Source organism: Mustela putorius, unplaced genomic scaffold (genome assembly GCF_011764305.1).
Source record: "Mustela putorius furo isolate JIRA1106 unplaced genomic scaffold, ASM1176430v1.1 tig00000129_pilon_pilon_pilon, whole genome shotgun sequence".
NCBI lineage: Eukaryota > Metazoa > Chordata > Mammalia > Carnivora > Mustelidae > Mustela > Mustela putorius.
The window spans coordinates 2,274,946-2,293,401 of NW_025421290.1; the positions used below are offsets into that span (position 1 = coordinate 2,274,946).

The 18,456-nt window shown below is 33.8% G+C and overlaps 1 protein-coding gene across 1 annotated transcript in view; it reads right to left on the reverse strand.

Annotated features, from left to right (window-relative positions):
- Nucleotides 1–909: 909 nt before the first annotated feature.
- The window catches only part of MDGA2 (MAM domain containing glycosylphosphatidylinositol anchor 2), an 871,541-nt gene continuing 853,994 nt past the window's right edge, over nt 910–18,456 (reverse strand). The window contains exons 16-17 of the mRNA XM_004738721.3: nt 10,672–10,777; nt 910–8,221 (exon numbers count right to left, since the gene is read on the reverse strand). Coding sequence (XP_004738778.1) covers nt 8,133–8,221; nt 10,672–10,777 — 195 coding nt within the window. The 3' untranslated portion in view covers nt 910–8,132. The remainder of the gene's footprint in view (nt 8,222–10,671; nt 10,778–18,456) is intronic.

An 18,456-nucleotide genomic window follows, 5' to 3' on the forward strand; every position in this document is an offset into this window, starting at 1 on the left:
TGAGTGTGTGTGTTTGCGTGGGCATTAAGATTATTACAGGAAGTGGAAATAACTTGAAGATGCTCCTTGCCAAACTGGCACACTCAACCTAAACTAACCTACATACTGTGAATCTACACAAGGAAGAAGTAGATAGAGAAGTCGAAGTGTAACTACGGTCCCTGCAAGTAAAGAGAAAGCCAGAAGTGTGGGGGGTAAAATATTTGCATATATATTTATTGTGGTACCTTTTCAAATTTACTTCATCTAAATATTTTATTTTCAGTTTTTAGATTAAGTATCTCTACAAAATGTATTTGGTTATGTGATTTTCCTTTCCTCTCCTTTCTGTGAATGTGAAGGCTCTGGTTTGATTAGTTTTGTTTTTCAATGCATTCTCCTTATCTACTCATATTGTCCTCCTCTAGGGGGCCTCATTGTTTATATTTCTCCCTAGAAGCTTTCTCATTCTGTTCTGTAAGCCTTTAGATGAAACCAACTAACATTCCTTTCCTTTGTCTATATTTTATGTACTGGATATGTAATTTGGACCTGTCCTCAGGATAATTGCCAAATGAATACAGTCTTGGAAATGCCATACCTCACCTCTTTGCATGCCTCTCCTGGTTCCTTAGTCCCCTCCACTAGGTCAGTGTTTTCTCGGCCAATTTTGCTAGATATTTGAGAACTTTTAGCTAATGAAATGTCACCTGCAAATTTTCTAGAACTCTAATATGCTTCCTTAACAGGAGTATTTCTAGTCTGAAGAAAGACTGCATGGAGAAAGCAATACTAAGCATGGAGGAAAGCACTGCTGGGTGAGGAATGGCCAGTCCTAGTGGAGGATGTTGATTCAGAATGGCTACCCTTCTGGTATCCTCAAATACCCCTGTATTGGAAAGGCTTTTTGAATACATGCAAAATCCCAGGCTTGTACATGACACTGTCAGAAACTAAACCAATGAAAAAGGAAAGATGCATGTTTATTTCATTAAAAAATTATAACAGACACTGTACTACTTATAGTTTCACTTACTTAACAATTAGTTACTGTGTAGTAACCGTGTACTAACACTGTACCATCTTTTATTTCAGGCACCTTGGCCTGTTGAATGGTCTTAATATTGGAAATTAAAACATATAATTTAAAACAGAAACAAAATAACAAAAATTAGTTCTCTCTGTTCAACACAATTCTCAATTTTGAAAATTAATTTACCATTTTTGTTCCATATAAGAATTTATGCTACATAAGAAATTTCCAGAACTAAATAATTATTTCCCTATTTTTAGAATTGTGTTTTATAATTTGATTATTATAGAATTCATAAAAATATTTGCTTGTTTAAATATACTTCAAGTTTAGTGGATAATTGGATCTCAAAAAATATATACTATAACAAACTCTAGAAAGGAGCTAAGATTGAATTTAGCTAGAGTTCATGATCTCTCTAATATATAATTAAGCATAATATTCTACAATTAGTACATTTTGGTTGAAAGTAGAGATCCTATGCAGTATTAGTCTCATGTATAGCAATGGCATTTGACATAAAACATGCAGAATTAATTTCATTTTCCTTGGTTTAACCACATAGTAATTTTGTTTGCAAAAACATTGACATTTGCCCTTCCATTAAGAAATATAATCACTTTTTATTAAACAAAGAAATGCCAGGAAATCTTATTGCAAATGCTTACGCTGGTTTCTCAATTGCCTTGTCTTCTCATTTTTTCTCACACGCAGGAGACATCTTCTGTCCGTGAAATTTCATTGATTTTATCACTGAAAGTGACATTGCTGCTTATTTCCTAGGTTCAGTGAATAAGTTCTATTCTAAATATAGCTCTAAATCATGGGTTAATTCAATCACCATTAATTCAATAATCTCTATAGAACCTAGATAAGTTGGAAGTACTTAAACTTGTTAAAAGATACAGTCCTTGCCCTGGGGTAGGTTACAATTTCAGCTGGGAGCAGATATTCAGACAATTAAAGAATACTTTGAAGGAATGTAAGTACTAAAGGAAATCAAAAGATGGGTAAGGTCCTTAATTCAGGTATTAAACTAAATAGCTTATAAGGAATAAATAGCATTTTAATACATAGTTAGGAGTTGATTTTTACACACAATTAATGCGTCTATTAATGATAATTGTATTCACTTTCCTAAAATTTCATGGATGTACTTAGAAATATAATCCCAAAGACAGAGAGAAAATTAAGCTATGCAAGTTATTCATTAGGATTCCATTTATACTTTGGTTCACTTGAATCACTGTCAAGCACTGTTATTTTTTTCCCTCAGAAAACCCACATGTAGCCTACAGTGTCCCCATGAAATATATGACTGAAGCTATCTTCCTGAAGAACATTAGTGCTGTAATATTTAGTCGATATTTCACATATCATGCAGAAGCCCAGAGTTACTAAACTGAGCCATAATTCTTAATTCACAGTTCATTCAGAAAGATTTTTTAGTGCCTACTTGTTTAACATAATCTTATAAACAATCCCTCACAAAGGATGTAAAAATCAACACATATCTTTAATGGGCTAATTGTGCTTCACTGCAGTGTTGAGTCCATAAAAGCTTTTTAATAGTGAAAGAAATGATGGCATTTTCATCTTAATTTGCAAATATAATTGCCAATCTAAATAGCTTTTTGTTTCTAACTTAAGTGCTTATTGACAGCAGAAATCTCCCCAAAACACTAATAGAGTATTTAACATAATTGCATTTATTGAAAGAAAATCCAAGGGAAAATAACATACAGCTATCTGAAACTATTTAGCAGAAGTAAAATATCAAAATGAAAAGTAAGTTAAATCTAAACTTCAAGATCTAAAATGTAACTAATATTCAATATAAATTCAATACAATGTATATTTGGTTAAACTTACACATTTAAATATACTGATGAGATTCAAAAAATAAAAATGATATCCTGGAAATCCAGGACAACAATTAAGAGCCATATGAAAACAAACTGAAACTGACAAGCTAATCCTTATTTCATAGAATTTCCCATCATTTTTATTGAAAAATAAGAATATTTTTTAGCTCAACTCATGGAAAATTAGAACAATTGAAATTAAATTCAATCAGTTGTAAATATTCTCTTGAGAAAACTATTTCATTTCTATCCAGAGTTTAACCTCTATCCTGCTCAAAATTTTGAATAATGATCCCTTAATTTCAGTGTACTCAATGTGGGTTCAGGGCAGTGAAATCACTACTCATATTTTATTTTTATTCTAATAATGTCAATAAAGAAGTACATATGGAAATATATGGAATGGTTATTGCTCCCTAACTTTCAGTTGTTTCTAAACAGACATGAACATATGATGGATTGATTCTGAATTGACATATTGCCCATTCAAATTTCAAATCTTTGAGTTGTAATTTTTCTAGTAGTAACATATATTTGTAGATATTATGAATACTCAGCAAAGAGCTCTTTAATACCAGTTTTGAAAAAAGTTCTTTTGTGGTAGCTTTTCTGCTAAGTTGAAGTAAAAAAATGTCAGAGATGGCTTTTTAAAAATAAGCACTAAGAAAACTAATTAAACTGGTTAGACACAAAAGGAACGTTGTAGGAAAGGAAATAGCATGGGCTTGAACCCTAGGACTTTATTGTTTTCACAGAAAATGCAATAACTCCTCATTGATATCAACTACCCAGTTGCAAGAAGAGTATATACCTTCTGCTTTGTTGAGATGCAGGCAAAGCAATTTTTAAGTAGTCATCAACCAAAAGGAAATGAATCTGAAGTGAATTTTTTTCCAGTTTAAATACTGTTGTGAGGCCCTGATCTTTGAAAGGCACATTAAAAAAAATATATATATTTGTTGTTGTTAAAGAAACGCATTCAAAAAGAATCCTTTGAAAATCACATTAGTCTGTCACCATCTTTCAAATCACTAATCAAAACAAACAAAATAGGTCATGAAAAATACCACAGCCAGTTTCATAAGTCTTAAGTATAGAACTGAATTAATTAATTGTTCTTCAAATTACACACTTCGACAGGTAAGTTTATTATAAAGTCTTAAAGTAAAAATGCATGTTTGGTGAAAGTACAGTTGTCATTCATATTTTGTCATATTTTAAAATATAAAAGAGTGGGATTATTTTTACTATTTGTAACATGATGTAACTGACTAGCTGCTTTGTAATTCTGATTATTATAATGATCATAATTCACTGCCATGCCAAAGTCAATTGTGTGGTATATGTGAAATGGAGTACCATTTGTTTTGGCCTGTTGTACGACATTGTAGTGTATGTACCATGCATCTTTCAGATCTCTTTAAGAAAATTTCATGGCAGGCCAAGCTTCTAACTTACTAAGTACTACGAATCACACAGAACAAGAAAACATCTCAAACCAGGGATACATAGCATATTGTAACTCATGATGGGACGAAAATATAGGTAGCAGAACGAAAAAAAAAAAGAGAGAAGGGCTAGATATGTATATAACATCTGTAAGAGAAGATTGAGATTTTTTTAAAAGCACAAAATAAAAAGTTGTTATTTTTAAATAATGCATAGGCAATGAGTATTTAATATAAATCCTACAAATATGACAGGGCATCCTTTTCTCACTTTTGAGATTGTTGAAAAGGAATGGTATTGGGCATGATTTGGCTATTCTGGAGACTTTAGTGAATTTGGTGAATTTCAACATATCTAAGATGCCATCAGTTTTAATATGCACTTTTATTTTATGTATCACTACACAGAAATGTGACCAATTGTAGTTAAAATAGGCCCAGTTGCAGAGATGTTAAAATATGGAGGAACAAGCATCTTTGAACTACTGAAACAGAGTAGGTTCCTAATTAATCGGATCAGTTACTGACTCTAGGAAATTACATGGTTTAATCTTTCTCCCAGAGAATTAAAAGCTCCATTGCCTGATGCCTTCCTATAAAGAACAACAATAACAGAAATGGCATCAATTACACTTAAAATGTCATCAAAAAGAAAAAAGGGAAATATGTTGGTGAGTTCAACTCTTAATAAATACAAAAAATATTAGGAAAAGAAAGGCAGTTGATAAACAGGTAAGTGCTTTAAAGTCATCATTCTTGTAACTAATGTTAAACAGGAGATTCCTTAACACAGTTTACATTTCACTTATCCCAACCTTTTAAAATTTCCCACATTTTGATTCATTTTCTTTCAATTAAAGCAACTGAACATTTGATCTGGAATGCAAAACATTCTACAATTCAAAGATTGTTGGTTTATATAAATGAACCCACTTGAGATATATATTCTAATTTATTACCTTATCAATAAATCTGATTGTTTTGCAGTTCTTCTCATTGCCCTTTGTACTTGGCACTCATTTACAATTTCTCAAAAATTTAATCAAAATTAATTTTTGAAGTACCAGCCAGTTCTCATGACTTCTGAGGCATGTTGTATTCTTATTGTATGAAAGGTTATAAAGGACTTCAGTATTTTATAAGGATTGAAGCTTTCACTTGCAACAATTTCTTTATGCAGTGTTAATAAGGAGAAAAGAAGACTTGATTATTTTCCTGGAAAGGACGAAGGTATATCCAAATATTCTAAACACACATTTTCTTTTAGTTCTTTGCGAAAGTCTCACTCAAATCAAATTCAAGATAAGGGAAGAAGGCTGCAATGAGCTAAGCCTTTCTTTAGATGAAAACAGTTTTATTAGTATTATCAGCAATGAGTGTGCAGAAAATCAATTAGGAAGGATGATCCACTAATGTGGGACAGTGGAGGGAAGTAGTTAGTTGCCATATAAAATGAAAGTCAAGGTGAATGAGAGTTAGTAAATACTAAGTGCCCTAAATATTGTTTAAACTCTTTGGTTTGGATTTGATAAAACAGATGGTTGACTGTAATTCTGAAAATTTTCAATATGCCTGATGTGTTAAAATAAATTACAAAGCTTATTAGTTAATTCTGTTTAATTTAAAGGAATTGGTTTAGCTCTTTTATCACTACCTAGATATTCCAGCTGGTCCCCTCTTTAACTACGAAAATGAGCATTAAATTCCAAGTTCACATCTGTTTCATATTTTACTTTCACAGGTTTGACTTTTGTTATTTTTGTTGTTGTTACATGTATGAAAAGTATGGAAGAGTGCATCAGGGGTTCCTATTAAATTCTTTCCTGCAGACATTAAGGTATATGAAGCCCTGAAGATTTATCCCATGGTAACATAACCAATAAATTATATAACTAATCTCATTTTGGTGACAAGTAAACATTGCTCAACAAACACACATACCGCTTTGCATACCTTACCTGGAAAGAGGCTTTATTGAACATAGCTGTAAAATTATCTTTTAAGTTGAATTATTGAATTTGCACAAACATTTCTACAGAATTTTTTTTCTTTTAAAAATCAAGCTTTGTCATTTTCCACTACATTTTGTTGTGCTTTTTATATTAATATTTGCAAATGTTATAATTTAATACTTATATCCCAATTACTTGCATAATCAGTTTTTTTTAAATCCTGGGGTGTTGAAAGAACATATAATAATAATAATAATATTCTTCTTTAGACAAAAGTCTTTTTAAATGAAGTTAAAAGCTGAGATAATTTAAGGAAAAAGATCTTCAAATTTTCATAACCAACAGGTTTAAGTGAAATTTACAATGCGTTGGAAAACTGGCTGGTTAAAGGTATGATTTGTCCTCAGGTAGCTCAAAATCATTTTTACAGGTTTTCGGTTTTTTGTAAAAGTGTTTTTAATCTTGGTAAAATAATAAAATAATATTTCACAATTTGCACAGAGTCTGACTAAAGGGCAGAGGCATATTACCTTCAGTGTTTAGAATAAAGCCAGATTTTTCAGGCCCAGTTCCGCTGTAGAGTTTGTGCACACTGCAATCACAAACATTTTCTTGCTCCCTCTAAAGCTAGGGCCAATTTCATTTCAAATGGAGGTTAGAGTAAAAAAAAACCACTCTTGTGTTTTACCACCTTCTGCGCTAAGTATTATCTCAACAACCTTTTGCTCTGGTTGACCCATATAATAACCTGGAAGAAAAAAGTGTTGCTCCCATGTCTGGTCTCAATGGAAGTTATTTTCTAATGGACAATAAGCCGAAAGGCCATGGCTGTCTAGGAGGTCAAACAACAAATATCTCGTCTGCATGGGCTTACGCAGCAGCTCCGGTCCTTTCTTCTTCAGAAGCGGCTTTTGTGGTCTTGCCTGTAATTTGCACATTTAGGCTCTGTAGTTTGTTTATAAAATAGTTTTACACAAACCACTCTTAGCAGTGCAAGCTTCTGAGTTGAAAATTATTCAGGCTTGTTTCATTGAAGGCACTTGGTTTCCATGGCAATTTATAAAAGATGGTGGTTTGGTTTCTTCATTGGAACAGATGACTTAGTTTGGGTGTTCAAGTGGCCGCAAGCAAACTCCGATAAGCCTGTGTAATATGTAAGCCCAGGTTTACCATCCTGGATAGTAATGCATGCAAAAAGAGACAGCATACAGTTATCTAGCTTAGCCATGGGAGGAAAACAAATAATAACAATAAAGATGGGATGGGGACAGGTGGGGAGGAGCACGAATGTTTTAAATAATTCTGAGTTCGGGTTATTTTTAAGGAACGGTAACAACCAAAGGTAAAAGGGCCTACATTTATTTAATTCTCTACGTAAAACCTTCTTGAAAGGAAAATAAATGCCAGCTCTTCACGTACCCTGTTTACAGTGAGGTTTTTGTTGGCAGGCCATTAGGTTTCCATGGTAACAAGCAAACTATTCATTTGAAACAAAACCAGCCATGACTTTGTGCTTTGACAAGGATTTCTATAGCTTTTTTTTTTTTTTTTTTTTTTTTCCAGAGTTCAACCAGATGACCAGATGATGCTGTAATCTTTTTAGCCACAAAAGCACCTGAAGGTCTCTTCTCTACTCAGGTCAAGATTATCTTTTATATGTAGTTTGGAATAAGTTATACTTCCATGATGTCTTTTTATCCCCAGTGCTTTAAAAAATTCGTTTTTATTATTTTATTTTTGAGTCAGTAGTCAGTGGAGGAATCTTTGGTAGTTTGTTTTTTCAATGTCCATTTACAAAGACTCTTTCTTCATGCCAGTGCCTGGTGAATCTTTTATAGCCTCTGCCAGGATAAGGTCACCTTCGAGGACTTAAGATAGAGATGAGGACGATGACCGGAAAAAGCCATAGATGTACTAAAATTCCAACAGCACCATCAACAGAATCTAAAGACAAGGAAAATAAATGCCAAGAAACAAACAAACAAAAAGAATAAATATTCTATGTAGCTACCAATACAACTTTGGTGAACTAATAAAACAACAGTAGTATGTGGAAAATATTTTTGGAAAATACTTTTTTGTTTGTTTTATAGTCTATTTCCAAGACATGTGAAAAGGAAAATAAAGGTGTTGTTAGAAAAGTAGAAATATTTTTAAGTTGATATGATATGCTTGAGAACTTGTCCAGAGGTATTTGTCTAAGTTTTTGGCTGAACTCAACCTCAGAGTCCTTCTAGCCACCTGGAAGTATGCACACATAAGAAATTGTTAGAAATCCTAAGAGGTCTTTTTTTCCCCCAAAGCTTCCAAAAATGATTAAGATTAAAGGCTGAGAGAAAAACTACTTTCTATGAAAACTAGGAAGGGATTGTTAGGGGTAGAAAATCAGCCACCATAAATAGTGGATTATATATGCTTAGGTCAGTCCTGTATCTATAAATTGAATAAATAATTATCTATTCAATGTGAGTTTTAGAATCAGTCCATTTAAAAAAATCTGTTCCACGATTCTGCCTTAAGATTCCTATCATAATTGGTGTTTCAAATAAAGCTTCATGTCCAAGTGATACGTTGTAGAATATATGCGTTGCCCAGGAGGGCTAAACATGAACAAGTACCATAATTCAGTCATCTGGCTTAAGTTACAAAATGGCTCTCACCTAGGAGAGAGGTAGATTTTGGACACAAGAGACAAGCGCAGCTTTTAATAGTGTGGGCCGTGGTACTGCCTGAGAAGGTTTGGGAACCAGAGCACTCAAGAAGAGGCTTTTGGCTGCCAGGCTGGTTTGTACTTAGAAATTAACATTAATTTAATATTCACCAAACAATGTTTGTCACCGTGAACTTAGCAAATGCTAGTTAAGTAGATACAGGTGTAACAGGATACTTTCTCATACCAAAGAAAATGTTTCTGTTTAATAAGGTTGCTTCCTCTGATTTATAAAGGCTGAATAAAAATAGCCCCAATATGTACAGATATATCTTATTTAAAACAGCCACACATTTCTCTGACTTTAGAAGAGAAGATACCTGATTTTGAAAGTGTTGTATTTTTGTAACAGTAAAGTCCTTTGGGGTTTGCATCCTCATTTCACTGTTGCTACTCTTACCACTTCTGTTTTCTCCATGAGGGAGAATGTTCTCTCTTGCTTTCCTCATTTGGAAAGTTTCAATGTTTTGAATTTAATTTATAATAACTTTCGGTGATCAAATTATCCAAATGTATCCAAATTATCCATGGATAATACGGAGGTTATCCAAATTATCCAAATTATCCAAATTTCTATGTAAGATAGTAACCACCTTCAGTGGTTATTATTATTACTAGAATGTTACTGTGACTGATATATGTTATGAAATTCAAAAGAAATCTCATTCTCCTCCTCCAAGGAGAATGCATGCTTTTCTGCACATTTTGCAAATCTACTTCATGTGGATACTGCTACTGGTTTTCTAAAGCAAAATTAGCCAGACACAGGGAGAAATTTTTACTGAATCTGTTACTCAGAATGCTAAGTGTAATGACAAGGAGGTGAAGACTATGAGCAAAGTGACTCATTGTTATAAACACTCTTAGTTTTTGTCTTTTTACAATGCTTAAAAATGGAGTCAGTTCAGTTTGTATGAGCAATCACTGGGTAGTTGCAGATTTACCTTTCAACATCTAGACTAATATAATTTTTCATTAAATACACTCAAACCAACAAAGACTCTGATTTGCTCTAGACTTAACAAAATGGATTTTCATGCTCCTTTTATACATACTAAATAATTAATGAGTTATTTGTGTAAATTTAGCTTGATCAATATCCCTTTATATAAACACGGAAGTAAAGATTCCAGATGGGCCTATGAAAATACTTCAACTGGAGGAAATTTTAAAAGACATGATTTTAGTTTTTCAACTGTACATGGATAATATGGAGATGAAGATTTTAAGAAGGAGCTCAATACATAATTCTGATGTTTTTGCATTATTTATAATTTTTTAATTTATGTCTCTGATTCAAAACATTTTTGTGGTGACAAAATAAAATCTGAAGATATTATTAAACTATAATATTCAAACCACAGTACAAAAATGAAACCGAATTACTAAACAAGATTATGATGCACATAGAAGAATTATACCAGAATACCAGAAAAAAAATGGGCTGATTTATTACATAGACCTAAGCCAAAATTACTTTTGTCTTATCTTAGGTCAAATATACATACCATCAAATTTAATACTTTGTTTTAAAAAATCTTCAAAATTTTAGTGTCTCACATATAAGGAATTTCTAAATTTACACACCAAAAATAAATGAGTTTTAAAAATTAGACCATTTTAGTTTAATAGTTATTATGTTACTTTAATATCACATCAAACCAGTCCAGGAATAGACACTTACTCTTAGTCGTTAGGTCTTGTTTTGCACATTCTCCTTCTGCAATTGACACATCATCAATGGCAATGTCACCTTCTATGCCAGGACCTCGAATACCTTCAAAAATGAGCTATAAATATGAATGAAACAAACCTAAATGTCTATCTTTGATTTGTAGATGGATTTTATTGAGAAATCGAGGAGCCAAACCTAAAACTGACAGAAATTCTGACATTTATTATCAATGGTCTTTAAAAATGTTACTTACAAAAAACATAAATGTTCTTAACAAAACCAGTGACAGGATATTCCTTGCTTACTATTAGTTTTTCACATCAAAAGCTCTGTGTTGATTTTCAAACGAAACAAAACTGAGTAACATAATAAAAACTACCACTACTACAAACCCCAGCACTTTTTGTTTTCAGGGGTAAGGAAAAAGGTTTATTTGAACAGTATTTCTCTAAAATAGATGTCCTCCAATTTTGTCTAAACACGTAACACTGGTTTTCTAGAAATATTTTCTGGAATGAATCAGTTCTGCGTTCTTTACAACAGTATTATGGTTACTGAAGCTCAGAACAAGGGATTACCATCTTTATGAAATTTGTTTACTCTCTTGCAAAAATGTGAATAACTTTCTCACATTCCTATACGTTATATCTATGATTTCACTTTTGACAATCTACCTTTAAGAACTGAAGATATTTATGGGTTTACCTATGTTGAGTATTTAATGACAGACTTTTGAATTTCAACAGTGATTGACATTGAGGTTTAATACATCAAAGTTGAAAGAATAGCTAGCTAATGAAATCACTCTCCTATTATTACTAAATTCTGAATACAGTGACAAATAAGGACATCAGCAAATTTTTATTATTTCATTTTTACAGAAATAAGACTGTTTTAAAATTTTCTCTCTAACCCCACAATTATTCCTTGCTTCTAGCAAAACCTTTTAATCTTTTTGATATGAAAAAGCAACTATGCATTTAGTGATTATATTCACAAACATTTCTACATGCCAAAATGAAATATCTAGTTTGGTCTTTCCAAGGAAAAATTAGCTTAATGAAAAGGTGTTTCAACATCGAACTGATGTGTGCATTTTTATACAATTTCTAGCCTTGTTTCGTTGCAACAAATTAGAGGGAAAGTCTATTTTTATCGATGCCAATATCTTTGGTTTTGTTTTTGCCTTTGAAAGTATCTTGATATGGTTCACTAAAGGCAAGTTTGTGGTGATTTTCAGAAAACTTAGGCTACCTTTGAGAAGTTCATCTGTTGTTCTCTGATGTACTATATTAATTTTATTGACAGAGATTTCTTTTTTTTTCTTTTTTTAATTTTTTAATTTTTATAAACATATATTTTTATCCCCAGGGGTACAGGTCTGTGAATCACCAGGTTTACACACTTCACAGCACTCACCAAAGCACATACCCTCCCCAATGTCCATAATCCCACCCCCTTCTCCCAAACCCCCTTCCCCCAGCAACCCTCAGTTTGTTTTGTGAGATTAAGAGTCACTTATGGTTTGTCTCCCTCCCAATCCCATTGACTGAGATTTCTAAGTGATAAGCAGAAGCCTTAGTTATCAACTTTTGTACTGAGTCCCTTTTCCGCACTTGAATATAATATAATCCACATGAGTAAGAATAATTTTCACGATTTGATAGGAGAAAAAGGTTCAGAGAAATTTTTATTTTTATGTTTAACTTGTGTAGAAAGAGTTTCCTCCTTACCTATGTTGAGATAAATAAGTTAATAAAGAATTGTCCAAAGCTATTTCTTTGAAAAACATCCAAAATGCCATGCATCACTGAAGCCAAAACAAAATGGCAGACCAGAATTAAAATATGGTATAGAATCAAGTTAGTGGTATACAGATTCTCAGTCCTCAGAATCAGCAATGAAGTATTACTTTGGCTGCCTGAAAATAATGACTTGCATTTGACATAGGGTGGTGTTTTTGAAAGTTATCTGGAAAGTGGCTAAAAAAATCCTCAGAGGACTGTTTTAATCACAAGGTCCTCAAAGTGAGAATTAAAAATACCAAAATCAATGGTATAAAAATCCAAAAGCACTGACATCAGAAAGGGGGAAGTCACTTTAGTGACTGTGGAATATTACACATTATGGATATCACATAATTTATTTAACTAGCACCCTACTGATATTGGTAGACATTTAAATTATTTTCGCTATTCTGGACAAGACTGAGATTAATGCATTTTATTTTTTATTTTATTATTTTTAAGTAGGATCCATGCCCAGTGGCGAGTCCAACATGGGGCTCCAACTCACAAACCTGAGATCAAGACGTGAGCTGAGATCGAGAGTCAGATGTTTAACAGACTGAGCCACCCAGGTGTCCCAGGATGAATGCATTTTTAAAAACATTAATATACACACTTTTTAAGAACACACAGCTCTTTAAGGTCATCATAAATTGCCCCTATCAGCACTATTGCCTTTTTCCTACCCATGGGTTTTTTAGTCATTGGGTATTTTTGTTTTGTTTTATTTTGATATGTGCTGCTTACCTGGTCGAGAATCAATGTTAGAGTAAATCAATGGTTATTCCCACCCCCTTCTTAGTTTCAGTCATGTGATGCTGAGTCTTCTCTCCTGAAGATAACAACATGAATGGAGTGTTATCTTGGAGAAAGTCAGAAATCACAGATTCATGATGATATGCATCCATAAAATCCAACATGCTCCACGTTGGCCCCATGGCTAATACTTAACTGAATAAAAGTGGAGTGCTATCATCTCAATTCTTTGCTTTTTGCAGGTACTAAAAGAATCGAATGGAGTAAATCATAGATTTCTGCCTTCCAGTCAGGTTTTAGGTCTGGACTGAAGCAGGAATGGGAATGTACTAAGAGAATTTTGTTTGGTAAAGAGGAAACCTCTTCGGTCATCAAGAGTTTTAATTTTAAAAGATGGTGTGGGAAGGAAAGGTTGTAAGCACTGCTTGTAGAAGGCAGTAAATTTGGGGTGTCCAATGCAGTCACAGCAAAGAAGGGGACTGAATTTCTTTGTGTGGAAAGTGAGGTGTTGGGGAGAAGACTAATAAGGGTAGGTTAGAATGTTCTGCACCTGCTCACACTTGAAATTCAAACAGATGAAACTGAAGTCATAATCTTTTCATTGGGAAAGATGTTGGAAAAACGGGTTAGGAGTACATGGATTTTCCATCTTAGGTATGTAGAGGTGAATAGGTGATAAAATTATCCACCCAAGTATTTTCTTCTAATTTAAAGCTCACAATTATTCTCACTTAGCAAGTTCTAGTCACCTGGAGGTAGGTGGAAATATAAAAAAGATGAGGCTGTTTTAAAAGTGAAAACTAAAATGTATAATACATCAAAATCATTTCTGAATTTTTCAAAGCTCCTTGCCCTGGAATAATGCTGCCATTCCTCAAAACCCTTCAGAATTTCTTTCAATGACTTTAAAGTATTAATCACTCCTACTTTTCCCATTAACTTCCTGTAAACTCCCTTCCTTCCACCTCCCTGTGCAGGTGAGACCTAGGTTTGTGTTTAAACACAAGGTCAGACCTGGGTCGGTGCTAAAAACAGAGTCCTGAAGCAGAGAGGCTGTGGAGGACACTGACACACTTCTTTTGTGGTAGGACTGAGAGGAAGTGCTGGAGAGCCTTCTGTGGTAAGTGTCAGAGTAGACTGAGTGATGCAATTTAATGTGTTTGCTTCCTCCCTGCAATATGTTGACTGGTGTAGCTGGCGGAACAACAAAAATACAAATCAACGAAAGTCAAATTTTCATGTGTTCAGAGGACTGCCTAGATCTAGAACATTCTCTTATATGAATACTTCATCCCTTGTGGATCCTGAATGAGTTAAGGATTAGTAATAATACTTGGCTGATTTGTGAGTCTATTATTTACATTTATCAGCACAACTATGGATAATACAGTTTGTCACTGAGTAAAGCAACTGAATTACTTTCTGTATAAGCATAGCAGGTGTTTTATTTATCATGTGTGGAAATAAATCAGATGTTTTATATATTGTGTGTGGAAATAAATCAGAATTATAGTAGTTACTAGTAGGATAATAAAAATAATTTCTGACAATTAGTCTCTTGGGATGGTTATATAATTAGTGTTTTTAATGTTTATTTGTGATTTTGTGATAATAGGGAATCCAATTCATTGGGCCAGAGGAGTATCATAGTCCTCCTCAGGGTCCTCTTTGAACAGGAAGAAAAAGATCCTGTGTGGGATATTTGTTTGCTTCCTTTTAATTTCCATTGCAGTTTTGCTCTTACAAAGATTTTTTTTTTTTTAATTCCTACCGACTCTCACAAAGAGATCCTTATTGCATTGTTCTTGTTATGTTCTGAACTCCAACTATATCTTTGAATTATTATAACAACATTTTATAGACTCTAATACTCTCGTAAGTGGCTTCTGGACTAAGACTTAGAGAGATACCTTTTCCTGTATATTGTTTTTGATTGTAAAGTAGGTAATTAAAATAAAATGCATACATATTCCATTTAAACAATGTACCTTGGCCAAACTTTCCAGTGTTTATAAAAATACTTGGTGACAACATTGAGATACCACCTTACATCAGTTAGAATGGCCAAAATTAGCAAGATAGGAAACAACGTGTGTTGGAGAGGATGTGGAGAAAGGGGAACCCTTTTACACAGTTGGTGGGAATGCAAGTTGGTGCAGCCACTTTGGAGAACAGTGTGGAGATTCCTCAGGAAATTAAAAATAGAGCTTCCCTATGACCCTGCAATTGCACTATTGGGTATTTACCCCAAAGATTCAGATGTAGTGAAAAGAAGGGCCATTTGTACCCCACTGTTTATAGTAGCAATGGCCACAGTCGCCAAAGTGTGAAAAGAGCCAAGAGGCCCTTCAGCGGATGAATGGATAAGGAAGATGTGGTCCATATACACTATGGAGTATTATGCCTCCATCAGAAAGGATGAATACCCAACTTTTGTAGCAACATGGATGGAACTGGACGAGATTATGCTGAGTGAAATAAGTCAAGCAGAGAGAGTCAATTATCATATGATCTCACTTATTTGGGGAGCATAACACATAACATGGAGGACATGGGGAGATGGAGAGGAGAAGGGAGTTGAGGGAAATTGGAAGGGGAGGTGAACCATGAGAGTCTATGGACTCTGAAAAACAATCTGAGGGTTTTGAAGGGGCGGGGGGGGTGGGAGGTTGGGGGAGCCAGGTGGTGGGTACTAAGGAGGGCACGTATTGCATGGAGCACTGGGTGTGGTGCAAAAACAATGAATACTGTTACACTGAAAAGAAATTAAAAAAAAAAAAAAGAAAAAAAAAAGAAATGTAGTCCACAGAAAATGTCTAACATGAGCACAAAGTAATCTCAATAAGGAAGTTTATTTTATCACTGTTGGCAATAGGAGAGGGTGTAAATATGATACAGTCTACAGCTGAGGGATGGATAAATTATATTTATAAAATGCTACACTGCCTTGTATTTAAAATAAACTATATAGGGGCCTGGGTGGCTCAGTGGGTTAAAGCCTCTGCCTTCGTCTCAGGTCATGATCCCAGCATCCTGGGATCAAGCCCGGCATCAGGCTCTCTGCACAGCAGGGAGCCTGCTTCCCTTCCTCTCTCTCTGCCTGCCTTTCTGCCTACTTGTGATATCTGTCAAATGAATAAATAAAATCTTTTAAAAAAATTTTAAAAAACTATATAAACTATAAAAAAATACTTGGTGACAAACATCTTTCAGTCATAAAAAGGGGAAACTATAACAGTTTGTTACAATATTTCTAAACTTGGAAGCTGTAGTCTGTATGCAATGAAAAAAAAAAAAAACCCTGAATTTTATTCATTTAGAAAAGAAATGCTCTCTAGTTTAATAGGTTAAGTTTTGTCATAATTTTATGAAGAACTGCCATGATTCTGATTACTATTACATTAAGGGATAAAACTATGTTCCTTTCCTCTGCAGTACTTCTGAAATGCATCTGGTTTAATTGTCATGAAGAAGAAATTAATGGCATCTAGACAGTTGGGAAGAAAATGTTAAAGTTTAGGTTTTCTAAAAAGGGGGAAGGAGTCTCAATTTATGGAAAACCTGTTTTTTACACATTATCGCACTGATATTATTTAAATGTTTTCCCTTAACTAAAATGACAAGTTTAAAATTCTATATGTTTTCACAGTGTGTGCTTGCAATTCCGCAAACTTAGTATGTAGAAAATACTGCATGATTGGAAAATTAACTGTTGGTGGGTATATTCAAAGGGGAAGTTAATAAAATGTGTGTGGATTTGTATTAGTACAATGACACTACAGAAAATTAGTTTAACCCATTTCTTAAATATGTTATAGTGATTTAAATCTTATAGACGTCAGTATAGAGATAGAGATGATGCTATAAAACCTGTGTTCTGATATAGATTTCTCAGGAAGGAAGGAAGAACTCCATGCTATACTAATGAGGGAAAGTAGATGGGGGGAGTCAGAGAATACAGTGCACTTCTGATGTGTCTTCAGCATTAATGATGCCTTCTGCAAATGTTCAGAGCATATTTTCTTCAAGATAAGAGAAATATTGCATCTGATTATTACTGTTAAGGCAAGCAGAGTCTAAGGAGGAAGTCTGAAAACTGACAGAGTACATCACTTGGAAAAGCTCGGATACAGATAGAGTTGAAAATAGCTATTAACATTGGAAAATGTTTCTAATGGTTACTTTAGGAGCCACTGCCATTTCTATATAATGGCCCTGGAATTTGGCTTAGAAAGCCAGATATATATCTACATGAACATGTGGTATCTAGTAAGGAGGACAATATATTCCAGATTATTATTAATATTAGAGAGACAAGTATGAGGGCGGCATAATGCAATAACAGAACTAAAATCTGTTTCCAATCCTTATTTAATGTTAAGGATTTAGGTGATTTAAGATACTGTCTCAACATCATTTTGAAATCTTTAAATGAGGACATTAGAGAAGATTTCCAGAATTTCTTTCACCTAAAACAAAGAAAACATAAAGATTGTATTTGATGTCTCAAAATGTCTCTATATTTTCCCCCTAGAAAGCATTTGGAATATACTACAAAAAGAAATAAAGCAGGGCCCCTGGGTGTCTCAGTCAGGTAAGTGCCTGCCTTCAGTCAAGTCATGATCTCAGGATCCTGGGATCCAGGCCAGCATGGGCTCCCTGCTCAGCAGGGAGTCTGCTTCTCCCTCTTCCTCTCCCTCCGCTTCTGCCCCTGACTCGTGCTTTCTCTCCCTCTCTCAAATAAATAAATAAAATCTTTAAAAAAAAAGCATTAAAGAGGATGGTTAAATATTTTTCTTGGTGTAAGGTATGTTATAAGTAACATTCTAAAATAACACTCAATTTTGTTTTTTTGGAAATTTTGCTATAATCTTTCCAAATCCTGTAAAATATATTTGCATCACAAACAACACTGAACACGCTATATTAATTCTTGACAAAGAGCCCCAAAGGGAATTTCAGTAGGATAAAACTTCTATTTACCCTGAGAAGTACTACACAATTTTATTTTCAGCTAAGCAAACTAATTGGACACACTCAAACAAAGGACTTTGCAAGTGGTTGTGTTTTAAAGGGCTTATAAATCAAAATAATTTAAATGCATGCAACCCCAAACAAATAAAATCACCTAAGTGTCAGTGCAGCAGAGGCTCAAAATCACTTATATCTCATTTAAAATTCCAAGAGGTAGGAGATCTCCTTTCCACTTGAAGTAAAGACATTCTACAATGCCACAAAGCTACATTTGAGT